Raw genomic sequence first — 13,143 nt, 5'->3', positions numbered from 1 at the left:
AAGCTCTGATTTTAGAGTCATAAAAAGTTAAGTGTTGTCCTCAGTGGAGGGGTTTTTTCCCTTAGGAAAAAAAAGTGTAAGTGGTGTATAGGGCTTCTCTGCACAGAGGTGGATTTCATCTTACTGTAATCCTGTTTTTTTATGTTAACATGGTTATGACCAGCAGCAGAGAGAAAAAAGAACCTGGGCTGAAGTGAAGATCTGCTAGAAAAAGAGTTGATGTCCTTGATTATACCAGTTGGATTAAGGGGGAGCTCAACATTTAAAAAGAAGACAAGTTATAACTTGGAAGGCAGTTTTGTTAAAGCCACAAAATTCCAAATTCTGCTATGTAAGATCATGCAGAACCAAGAAGCCTACTGTGATTCTTGACTAAAATGTAGATGAGTGCATGACAGAACAGAAAATCCTTGCCCATGAATTTTCCGTTTGTCATGTCCTTACATAAGTTAACCACCGTTTTTCTACATCCTATACTTCGTGCCTAGTACTGTACAGATGGGATGGAGGGCAGACAAGATCGTACTGGTACTGCTTAAAAAGGTGAATTTATTCTCTCTCTCAAACATTGAAGGAAAAACTTTCAGCAATACTCAGACAAGAAAAGCAAGAAATCTGATGATATTATTCCCTCTGATTGTGTATAAAATGTAGATCTGCCAACTTTTCAGACTTTCTCTAAAGATTTTATCCTGCTTTGACTGCAATATGTATCTATACTTTTTACAGTTAACTAACATTACTCTTTGCAGTTGAGATCAAAAGCTATGATACGCTTTCTGGTCCAAGCTGCTTTCATGAATCTGGGCTAGGTCTACTGTTATATTAGCAAAAAGAGCACGGTAGAAGAAAGAGCACTATTTTTTTTAGATAGTAATTTTATGACTCTGTTTATGATTTAGTTCAGTAATAAAATGATGTTACAGAATGAGATTAATTTATATATGTTAGTTCAATGACAATACAGTTTTATGATGCCGATATTGAGTAAGAGAAAGACTTCTATGAATGTTCCATGTTATTTAATGATGGCCTTTTAAAAAACCACCCTGAAAAGACTGGCAGTCGTTCATGTGGCAGCATGGCAAATGAACCTAGGAACTGTCATACCAAAACAATTTAATGGTCCATCTAGTTGGTACCTTAATTCTGCGGTGTCTCATACTGGATCCTTTGGAGGAAGGGTGGAAATCACTGTAGTTACCAGGCCAGCCATAAAGGCTATAAAATACTATGGGATGAATACCTTCTTTCTGACCTCTTCTGGCAGTCTGCATTAAGAATTGATGACTTTCATGATTCTTATTCTAACTCCTGTAGACTAACTGTATGTGTTGCTATTGAAATGTATAATGTCTAATCATTTTTACTGAGAACCTGATTCTGCAACTCTTACTAGTTTTCAGTAGCACTCCCACAAGTAATTCCATTTAGTTCAAGAAAGTTCAACTCAATCTTATTAAACGTTTCTGAGTCAGGCTCAGTAATATCCTGCAGCAAGGAGTTTCATAGGCCATTTCTAGTTGTCTGAAGGCATTTCCTTCTGTCTGGCTTGTGCGTATTACATTTTAATTTCATCAGCTGTCCTTCTCTCTGTCACTGGACAAGGTAAATAAAAGTGCTCGATTAGCCTTCATTCATTGTTAATTATCTTGTTTCTCTCTGACCTACCTTGACTTTTGCTTTTCATTTTCCAAGCTTAACAGTCTTCATGTGAGAAGAGAAAAGGCACATCCCTTAACAGACTAATTAGGCAAAGAGAAACTGTGAGTTGACCTGTTGACTTAATGAGCCCAAGGACAAAATGTGGAAAGAATGTAGTAGTTTTTGCAGTATACCATTGCTGAAAATGGATAAAGTCAAGAAGAAAGATTAAAGATGAGCAAATACATGAGAGTGGTGGGAGTTGGGGTGGGGAATGTGATGCCTGATACTGTGGACAATGAAAGCATTAGAATTGCATGTTTTGGATACAGCTCAAGAGAACATGCTTAGATCCTGCATGGAAGAATGCAATGGAGAAGGCTAATGGAAAACCAGAGGTGAATGAAACACAAATGTCAGCTGAATGTTACAGTAAAAGCCTTTAAAAATCCCTTTAAAAGAAAACCTAAAAGGAAATATTGTATATTCTTGTCTGATGCAATACTACGGTGATGATCATGGTAAACAGATGATGCAGTATATATACTGGCTTCACTTTTTACATGAGTTGGCAGTGAAATTGAATAGTACCTCTGCCTTTATGCATTTTATTGAATTGACCAAAGTAAAACTAAGACCCAAATTCTCAAACTTAGGCCCTGATCTTGCAAAAACATATGTGAATAGTCCCATTGACTTCAGTGAAGATACCCAAATGCATACATTTGCTCATGTGCATAAAAGTTTGCAAGATTGAGGCCTGAGGTGCCTGAAGACCTGCACCTAAATCTGTGTTTAGACATCTCACTATAAACTACCTGAGTTTTTAGGTGCGTAACTATGGATTTAAGTGCCTCTCACTTAGAATTTGAGCTTGAAATTTCAGGACATAGTTGCTTAAAATACTTAAATTATTTTCTTTATTTTGGAATAAATTCAGTGTGGTGTTGGAATGATTAAATGGAAAATGATATACTGTATAGTAATTGAAGTAAATCTACTATAATTTTGTTAGGAATTATAGTTTGAAGAAATATACTCCCTTTTTAATTTTGTTACTGTAGTTTTTATAGTATGTTTTAATGATGAGGGAAGAACTAGCGTTTTGGCAGGCCTGAACTGTTTTCATTCAACAGCCAAAGAATTTGAAATAAAAAACTCTGTTACAAATAATAAACTAACAATTTTAAGGTAAAGTGTTTTTCCTTCTGTGTGAAATTATAAACCAAAGATCAGAACAACATAATAGATGGACAGCTGGCACATTGGGGTTTCTCAGGTGCCACCTTTTGTTTTTAATTATTTTTTGTCACTTCTTGAATAAACAGTCTACCACTGAGGGTTACCCTCTGGCTTTCTGGCTTTTTGTGACCAATTCTGTTCCAAGGTATTTCATGCTCATTACTTGACCATTCTGTATTACTGTGCAGAACATGTTCCGATCTGTACGTACTTTTATACAAACCATATAGTTTTTAAAGTGAACTTTAGCCACAAACATAGCTGAAAAAATAACCAATGCCCTGATTCAACAAAGCATTTAAGTACATAGTTAACTTTAGTGAAACTATTTAGTGTTCAGAGTTAAGCACATACTTCAGCACTTTGCAGAATTAGGGCCTGGGTCTGAAGTACAGCAAACCATTTCTGTTATGGATTTAAACCTCTTCATTTTGTGTGTGTGTGTGTGTGTGTGTGTGTTTTTGTCTTTGACTTGTCAAAGGAATCTTCACTCTTGAATGCAGTGCTGGATGAAGTTTAATAGCAGAATTACAACTATAATACATCCAAATTATGTACCACTCTGCCCCATGTAGGCTATGTCCTTTCAGACTATTATGTGCTCTACTGTAACTGCTTACGGGTCTGTCGCTACTTTCAGTGACCTTCTTGGATAGCATTTGCAGGGCTTTCAAAGAATGAGGTGCCAACCCTTAGATTTAGGATTGTAGTGTGGGGCCTAAAGTGCATACACTGCAAATACATGTTCGGCGAACAAACTACAGCTGATCTATTTCCCAGTAGCTTTTGATGTTGCCTTTTTGAGGGCTTTGTTTCTGAGGTCATTTTGATTTCTTCCTCATGCTCTTTATAGCACCCACCATCCTGTCCTCCTCCTCCCTGTCCTTTTCCATTTGTAAGGATTTCTTCTGCTTCCACCTTGTGAATCTCCCTTGCTGTCTGTGGTTGCCTATTCTGGTTTCTCCTTTTCTAGCACTAAAGAGAGATCAAAATGTGCCCATTTTAAACTTTGATTTTTATAGTCAAGGTAAAGCACTGAATAAAGGCATTTTTCTGATTACCATTCTGTTCTCCCCCCTTCTAAAAATCTCCATGTTGTGAACTACGAATGCTTGACAACTACATCGCTAAGAGTCTCTTTGACATTACAGCATGAACTTGCCCTTCAACTTTCAGTTTGCATTAGGGTGCTGTCTGTACTCCAACTTTTTACCCTGTTTCTAACCAGCTAGTGCCATGATTGGCTCCTAGCAGTGTTTTGCCTTTGCCTGTGGCCTATGCTGCCATGTGGTTTTCTTCTTGTAACAAGTCCTTGATGCCTTTTTTTTTTTTTTTTTTTTTTTATGATACAGATGAGGCCTCTGCCCAGTTCATCCAGTCCCTAACTTTGTCCCGCATCTCTGCTCAGTATGATGTCCCTTGTGTTGCTGATGCCACCCTGTGTGCATGTCTTCTGGGCACTGTGTCCATTGCTGAGGTGTGGGATAACTTCCCAGATTTTCCAAAAGTGCAGAATACAAACATGGCTAGACAGCATAGCAGGTGTGGACACACCATGTTCAGGACCGGCGCCAGTGTTTTTAGCGCCCTAGACGCACGGCCATTTCGCCGCCTTGTGCGCTGGTCCCGCGGCTCCGGTGAACATGCCGTAGTCGTGCCTGCGAAGAGGATCCGCTGGTCTGCGGCTCCAGTGGAACTGCTGCAGGCGTGCCTGCGGGAGGTCCACCGGAGCCGCGGGACCAAAGGACCCTCCACAGGCAGGACTGCGGCAGGTCCACCGGAGCCGCCTTCCCCCTCCCCCCCCCGGCAAAATGCTGCCCCCCAATAATCCTGGCGCCCTAGGTGATTGCCTAGGCCACCTAAATGGAAGCGCCGGCCCTGACCATGTTTCTTGTAACCAGTTCTGATTAGTGTCTAAGTGATTACAAAACCACAGTTGTTCTTGTAGAGCTGTCAAATCCTAAGACATAAAACTTTCAAGATATGCTGGCCACATTAATGTAGACCCACAATGTAAGGATTGATTGTAAATGTTTCCATGGTGTATTTTTGTTTTTAATTTCTCTGGGAAAGATGATCATCTCCCCCCCGCCCCCCAGTCTTTTTTACCCAAATACCAGAATATCATCTAAATTAAGAAAACGAGAAAGTAAAATCATACAGATACAGCCTATAAACAAAGGCTAAAACTGGCTACATGAATAATAACAAAGTACATTGGACTACTAAAATTCTTTCAATTTTGTTTTCTAAGTTAGTGCTTAACACAGGTAAGATCATTCTGTTTTAAATACGAATCTCCTCTGGACAGTCTCCCTGGACAGTCAAGCTAAAGGAAACAATATTTGATTTGCAGTAGTAAATGAACCCGATCCTGCAAAATGTGGTGTATTCAACACACTATTACACCCAAGGGTCATCTGCAAAAGTTAAAACCGCCATTTCCAAACAGCTCAGTGTCAATGCTGACTTTTGGGAAGAACTCTGCCGTTGGCCTGTTTTCAGAGTTAATAATGAATGTGAGTTTGTAAACTCTGTTATGAGAAGTGTACTAGGAGTGACCCTTAGCAGTAGAACAAGCTGATGTGATCTGAAGTTCAGCACCTGCCTTTCTATACATTGGCATCTGTGCAATTCAGAACACAGGGAGAATCAAACTGGGGCAAAAACTTATTGTAACTGATTCTGCATTTGTTGACTTTGCTGTTACAGCAATCGTGTGTTATGTATTGTCATGTAAGAAGTTATTATAGCTATTTACAATACAATATTATATACTCAAGCTGGAATCAAAACTCTTTTTCTCTGTAGGTGGAGTTAATTTATTTTTTGCTTAGACATTAAAATCTTTTACGTTCTGCATCATTTGTTTTATTAATAGCTTGTAGAACTTTCTACTACATCACATTACTCCCCTGGAAATAGAACAACACACACAAAAGTATGAAAAATGTATTTAACAGTAAAAAGTAATTTTCCAACATAATACCCAAAATAAAATACCATGAAGCTATTAGCAGTATAGTGAATTTTTTGGTATGTAATTTAGTATAAATACTGACTAGTTGTGTGTGCACGCACGTGTTCTTTTTTTTTTTTTTTAATGAGCTTATTAGTCATTCAGTTTAGCAATGCAGAGGCAGCAATCGGCAAGGGCGTGCATTTTTATGTCTGCTTCAATTGCACACTTCATTTATTTGGCCATCACATAGGCGGCTTTCTCTGTCACACAGCATCACTGCACGATTAGCAAGTTTCGCCCCAGGGCAGCTGGGACGCTTTGCTGGGGCAGATGTTCTTTTCAGCTTATTCAGTGGCCGCTCTTGGGTTGTTTACTGTTGTCATGGCTACCTTCATTTCCATAGCAGCCGCGCTGCTGCGTCTGAAGCAAGTGAATATAGTTATAAAAGGATCATATTTTATTCTTTCTCTATAACTTGCCATCTGTCAACTTATGGCTCATGATGGATTCAGAAACCGATTTACAAATAACGGCAGCCAAGTAACAATTTTTGCTTATATTAAATGTAACAATAGGTACAAACACAAATCACTTAGGTACTTTCAATGAAACACTGCTTTTGTTTTTCCTGATTTTAGAGGTTTTTGCTTCCAACACTTTCTCACAATAATAATTTAAATTCTTATTGATATATGAAAATGACCGAATGTCATCTTTGTGTCTGATTCCATGCAAGTATTCTTGACACTCTCCACTGTGCTAGTAGCTCATCCCAATACACTGACAACTCATGAAATAACTTCTACTTGCACAGAGCATTAGTAATGAAACCTGAATACTAAGGCTGTCAAGACATTTAAAAAATTAATCATGATTAAAAAAATTAATCACGATTAATTGCACTGTTAAATAATAGAATACTATTTATTGTAATATTTTTGGATGTTTTCTACATTTTCAAATATATTAATTTCAAGTACAGCACAGAATACAAAGTGTACAGTGCTCACTTTATATTTATTTTTTATTACAAGTATCTGCACTGTAAAAAAACAAAAGAAATAGTGTTTTTCAATTAACCTAATACAAGTACTGTAATGCAATCTCTTTATCATGAAAGTTGAGCTTAAAAATGTAGAATTATGTACAGAAAATAACTGCATTCAAAAATAGAACAATGTAAAACTTTAGAGCCTGCAAGTCCATTCAGTCTTTCTTCTTGTTCAGCCAATCACTCAGACAAACAAGTTTGTTTACATTTGCAGGAGATAATGCCTCACACTTCTTGTTTACAGTGTCACCTGAAAATGAGAACGGGCATTCTCATGGCACTGTTTTAACTGGTGTTGCAAGATGTTTGTGTCAAATGCGCTAAAGATTCATACATCCCTTCATGCTTCAAGCAACATTCTAGTGGACATATGTTCATGCTGATGATGGATTCTGCTCAATAACAATCCAAAGCAGTGTGGACTGACGCATGTTCATTTTCATTATCTGAGTCAGATACCACCAGCAGAAGGCTGATTTTCTGTTTTGGTGGTTCAGGTTCTGTAGTTTCCTCATCGGAGTGTTGCTCTTTTAAGACTTTTCAAAGCATGCTCCACACCTTGTCCCTCTCGGATTTTGGAAGGCACTTCAGATTCTTAAACCTTGGGTCGAATGCTGTAGCTATGTACAAATCTCACATTGGTACCTTTGCATTTTGTCAGATCTGCACTGAAAGTGTTCTTAAAATGAACAACATGTGCTGGGTCATCATCTGAGACTGCTATAATATGAAATATATGGCAGAATGTGGGTAAAACAGAACAGGGGACATAAAATTCTTCCCCAAGGAGTTCAGTCAAAAATTTAATTAATACATTATTCTTTTAAAGAGCATCATCAGCATGGAAGCGTGTCCTCTGGAATGGTGGCCGAAGCATGAAGGGGCATACGAATGTTTAGTATATCTGGCACATAAATACCTTACAATGCTGGCTACAGAAGTGCCATGCGAATGCCTGTTCTCACTTTCTGTTGACATTGTAAATAAGAAGAGAGCAGCATTATTTCCCATAAATGTAAACAAATTTGTTTTTCAGCCAATCTCTAAAACAAAGAAGTAGGACTGAGTGGACTTGCATGTTCTGAAGTTTTACATTGTTTTGTTTTTGAGCACAGTTATGTAACCAAAAAAAATCTACATTTGTAAGTTGCACTTTCAGGACACAGAGGTTGCACTTCAGTACTTGTATGTGGTGAATTGAAAAATACTATTTATTTTGTTTCTTTCACAGTGCAAATATTGTGATCAAGAATAATATGCACTTTTATTTCAATAACACAGAATACAATATATATAAAAATGTAGAAAAATATCCAAAATATTTAATACATTTCAATTGGTATTCTATTGTTTAACTGTGATTAATCGCGATTAATTTTTTTAATCATGATTAATTGTTTTGAGTTCACTGTGATTCATCGACAATCCTACTAAATACTCCTCACCAAAATTGAATAGCAAGCTTGAGAGGAATAACAGAACACACCGTGCACGCAAGCATATACAGTACAGTGACAAATATACTTCAGTGTAGTTGACTTAACAGTAGTTTTGGGATCATGTGCCAGTTTAATCACATGTTGGAATTTTCCAAAATAAGATTTTGGATCATTTAATCTTTATTCCTTTTCAATGCAGAGATTCGGTCTAGCAGGGGGGTAAAAACACGATTAGCCCAGTTGTAAATAATGTATTTATTGGTTGATTTTTCCAGATCCTGACATTGATGCTGCCACTGCCATGATGCTTTTGAATACTCCCCCTGAGATACAAGCAGGTTGTGAGTAGATATTTCTATAGCATATAGCACCATAGACATGTAAAGTTAACATTCTCTTTTTATAAGTATACAGCATACCAGACAAAAAAGGAGGATCTAATGAAGAAATATAAATTCCCTCATAGACACTACTTTACACTAAATAGTTTATTTTTTGTGAAATATAATATCCACTATTACATGAATAACAATTTTATATCTCTGTGTTAGAGATAAGATGATTGTTATTCATTAAATACATATAATTTAGTGACCTGGGACAAGTGAGATAAGACCTGGGGTAACAACCAGAAGTTGAGAAAGAGAAGAGGGATACAAAGTTTTTGTTTTCATTTTGCTTTGATTTTACTCCATCATGTGTGTGATTGAGGCCACCTGGATGTTTTCGGGTCAGCTGGACACTATTTCAAATCCTTTCTTGCACGCATGCTTCACATTTTGCTTGTGTAATATGCAGTGCCAGGGCCCTAGGCAGACTCCAGGGAATGGGGCAAATTTTGGCTTCCTGCCCATAGGTCCCTGTCATTCTCCAGCTGGGCCCATGGATATTGTGATCATTTTTTATTGTTTGAGGCTTGGAACCCATTGTGTTAGGTGCCTTACAAACATGGGACAAAAAGATAGTCCCTACCGCCCAAAGACCTTACAATCAAAGTATAAGACTAAAGACGACAGTTAGATAGAGATGGGGGAGTCCAAGGAAACAATGAGACAGTATTGGTCAGCATGACAGGCAGTAATATCAAGCAACTCACAGCTTTAAATATAAAGACAGATTTCAAAGTAGCAGCTGTGTTAGTCTGTATCCACAAAAAAACCAGGAGTATTTGTGGCACCTTAGAGACTAACAAATTTATTTGAGCATAAGCTTTCGTGGGCTACAGCTCGCTTCATCAGAATTTACCTACAGCCATTATGAAGCCTGGCTAGCTTCCTTGACATTGGTTTAGTGACCAAATCGGACTGTAAGGGAACCCTTGGTCAGCACTTTCTTGCTCTGTCTGAGGAAGAGAACCAGTCACAATCCAAAGCATTCCCTGCACAGCCAAAGAGAGTTTTGGTGGGAGCCATCTTCAGCCGTATTCAAAATCCCATAGGAGAAGGATCTGCTGACAGTCTCCTCCAAGAAACAATTCTCCCCAGAGAAAAAACGATTTGGCCTCACTTCCATCCTGCTTCATCCCATGGGATGAGGCTGAGAATGTCAATGGAAGGAGGAGAAAAGTGTACGTGGAGAAAGGGAGAGATTTTATCAAGGGATGTGGCATTCGGGGTTAGTGGAAAGAATGGGCTGAGAGAAATGGCGGAGGAGGGGAGACTGAGGGGATCAGTTAGAAAAGAGACTTGGTGGAATGATGGAGAGAGAGAGAGCAGGAGGAAGAGATGAACAACATGGGGCGAAGAAGTAGAGAAAATAACACAAGAAAAGAGAAGGAGGAGATGGAGAGGGAGAAGAAAGACACAGAGAAAAGAGCAAACACTGAACACGATGTACTAAAATACAGAATAATGGGAAAGTGAGAGTGGAATAAAGGATAGGCCAATGGCAAGGGAATGGGGACATGGTAAGTTACTCTTAAAAATGCCAAAATGTTACAATACAATGCAGGTGAATGTTTCCTGCTGTTGTAGGGAGTGTTTGAGTGGAAGTAAGTTTGGGGCACAGGGTCTCTGGCACATCCACTACAAATAGCGATAAACCATTTGGCCAGGGATATCTTAGTTTATAAAGATACTTCTGAAAAGCCAGTTTCTTACATTGTTGGAATGTACCAGATCCTCCTTCCACCACCATGGAGGTATTTATTTTTACAAAATATTCCCGCTGCAGATACCTCCCATTCCCACCCCACCTCGTCCAACCCATCCTGCAAGTTACTCAGTTCAAACACGGACATATATATAGAAAGAAGAATATAAGAGAGGAAAGTGAAAACATCACAGCCCTGTCCACCCTGCCTACTTCAAAGATGTCAGCAAATGATGATAGCTCCCAGGCTGGAATGTAACCTCTACTAAAAATTAGTGACTTAGGTGGAATGGGCTAAGTGGGATGGAAAGTGTTAACCCATCATTGATCCTTTAGCTAAAATATTATTGCTATGTTATCTCTCTGTAAATGTAAAATTAGGAAGGTGGGATAACCTGTTCTGTGAATTTCAGTGGGCTCTGCCTGTTTACCATATTAGGAAAATCTTAGGCAACTTACCTCAGATAATATCTAGTGCACATTGAGAAACTACTGCATGAAAAAAACTTCTGACTTTTTTTCAAATAAAAGGTAACCAGAGAGAAAAATTTCACAGCAATTCCGAGTGTCCTACAGAAGCCCACATTTCAGTCTCTACTCCTGTTACAAACTGTAACAGATTGTAAATCAAGCCATAAATCATTAGTGAAGTAAACATGCTGACATTATCAGAGCCTTTGAAGATTTAGGACTCAATCCGCAGTGTTAGGTTACAGCATCATGGGTGTATTCAAATCACATCTGAAAGATGCCCTGGGTTGAACAACATGCCTTCCAGTATTTGGTATAAAGCGGAAGGGGCATTATATGCAGTTTGACCATAACTAATGATAACAGACTGTTGAAAATGTTTTCAGTAGCTGAGCATGTTTGACTGCAGGTGTGATAGCTGCTTTCACAACAAAGGTGATCCGCTGAAGACAGCCAGGAGCCAAGAGTAATTTCACAATCTAAAAATGTGATAAGTCAGTGAATTTAAATCTTCAGCTCATCCAGGCCCTGTCTGCACTACAAAAACAACAATGTCTAAACATGATTATGAATCACAGTTGTAGGCAAGCCAGATACCATACTTTAATTCATAACTACATGGACAGAAAAGACCAACATATTCTAACCATGTTTCAGGTATCTACCAAGCTTAAATCCTGCTTCTCCAGGACATAGTTTATTTTGGAGTGTATGAACAGAAGAAAAAAAAAGTTTGCCCACAGCCGTGTTTCATAATAGTGTTTTAAGCTTTATTTTTGTAGAGTAGCCTAGGCTTTGCTGTCAGAAATGAATAGTCTGAGTTCACGTTCATCTCTGGTGGAAAGTACCTCCTCACATGCATCAAGAAAGACAAAGACAGGGCATATCATTCCTGCATTGTAACAGAATTTTTACATTTAAAAATGACCATTTAAAAATCCATACCAATATGCTAAGTGCTGCTGAAAGCCACAGATGCATTTTAATATTGACTTTTGCTCTTATCTTAAATGGTGTCTAATCCAATGCTGCCTCTATTCACCGTTTACCCTCAGCCTCACGGCATTTTAACTGTCACTTAAAAACTAATATATAAACCTCTTCGTAATTTAGATTATTTTGGGGGGGGGGGAGGTTATTTTATAGAATCTCATAAAATTGATCAATCACAATTGACGCCAAAAGCCTGAAAATAATATAGTTATAGTCAATTATTGACACCCTGTCAAATGCATTCTTGAAATATTTAAAATTTTCCAATAAAGCACCATGGTAAATCACTTCAGATTTGTAATTCAAACAAACAAACAAAAAAACAGGGAGAGCCAGCAGGGTACAAAACTCTATTGAAACATACAACCAGGCTGGCACTCAGAGCAAAGCATGACAGCTACTGCAATAATGTTCAGAAAGACAGTGAAAAATATGGTTTTGAGCTATTATGTATTCTGCTTGGCATACATAATATACAGAATTAAGTATTGTATTTTACAGAATTTTGTGAAGTTTGATTACGCAAAACACTTCCTTAAAAAGTAGTAGTAATTATCACAAGTCACAAATACATTGGAACTTAATATTTTAATACAAATTCATGTATTTATTTCTGTCATGACCAATATTTAGATTTATGTTTGTAACTTGAGGATACATTTTGATTTGTTATGTCACCTGTAGCAAGTCACTTTGTCTCTGTGCCTTAGTGTTGCATGTTACCCATGCTGGGGAAGCTAAGGTGCAGAGAGACTAAGTGGACATCTTAGGCAAGACAAGGAACGAGTGATAGATCTGGGATCAGAATTTATGGTTTCTGATCTAATATACTTCAGGGGATGTTGTACAAACATTAACTATTTAAGATTTTCAACCCTTTGAAGTCATAAGGAGCTATGTGAATGATAAATATCTTTATAAAAACCACTTACAAGCCTTTCATGGTTGATCATTCAGGTTTTGTACAGTTTCCGTTCACTAGGTCATGTAGCTTCCTCAAGTAGCAGAGTAAGGGTTTCTGAGTTAGGAACTTTTGTTGTAATCTTTGGCAAACTGTAATTGGTTGTTCTGCCACTCAACTTGTGTGACCTTGGTCATATCATTTAACCTTGCTTTGCTTTCTATTTTTTTGCAATGTGTTTGGAGATCCTCAGACAAAAATTACTATATATGTATAACATATTAATACTTTACAGTTAATAATAATAATTGGTGAACTCATTCCCTGAAACAGTTGCTTTAGAGGACAG

At 37.9% G+C, this 13,143-nt stretch overlaps 1 protein-coding gene across 16 annotated transcripts in view; it reads left to right on the top strand.

The window, feature by feature from the left end:
• The window catches only part of FOXN3 (forkhead box N3), a 326,921-nt gene that overhangs the window by 281,637 nt on the left and 32,141 nt on the right, over nt 1–13,143 (top strand). For 6 of the 16 annotated variants that reach the window (XM_075065618.1, XM_075065621.1, XM_075065619.1 and 3 more), the window contains exon 5: nt 8,614–8,676. The exons of 4 other annotated variants lie outside the window; for them this stretch is intronic. In XM_075065618.1, the coding sequence (XP_074921719.1) occupies nt 8,614–8,676 (63 nt within the window). Of the gene's footprint in view, nt 1–8,613; nt 8,680–13,143 lie in introns of all 16 variants that reach the window. 6 more of the 16 variants (XM_075065613.1, XM_075065614.1, XM_075065611.1 and 3 more) reach the window with 1 other exon arrangement.

Source organism: Chelonoidis abingdonii, chromosome 4 (assembly GCF_003597395.2).
Source record: "Chelonoidis abingdonii isolate Lonesome George chromosome 4, CheloAbing_2.0, whole genome shotgun sequence".
In the NCBI taxonomy this organism is placed as follows: Eukaryota; Metazoa; Chordata; order Testudines; family Testudinidae; genus Chelonoidis; species Chelonoidis abingdonii.
This window is presented reverse-complemented; position numbering and strand designations above follow the sequence as displayed.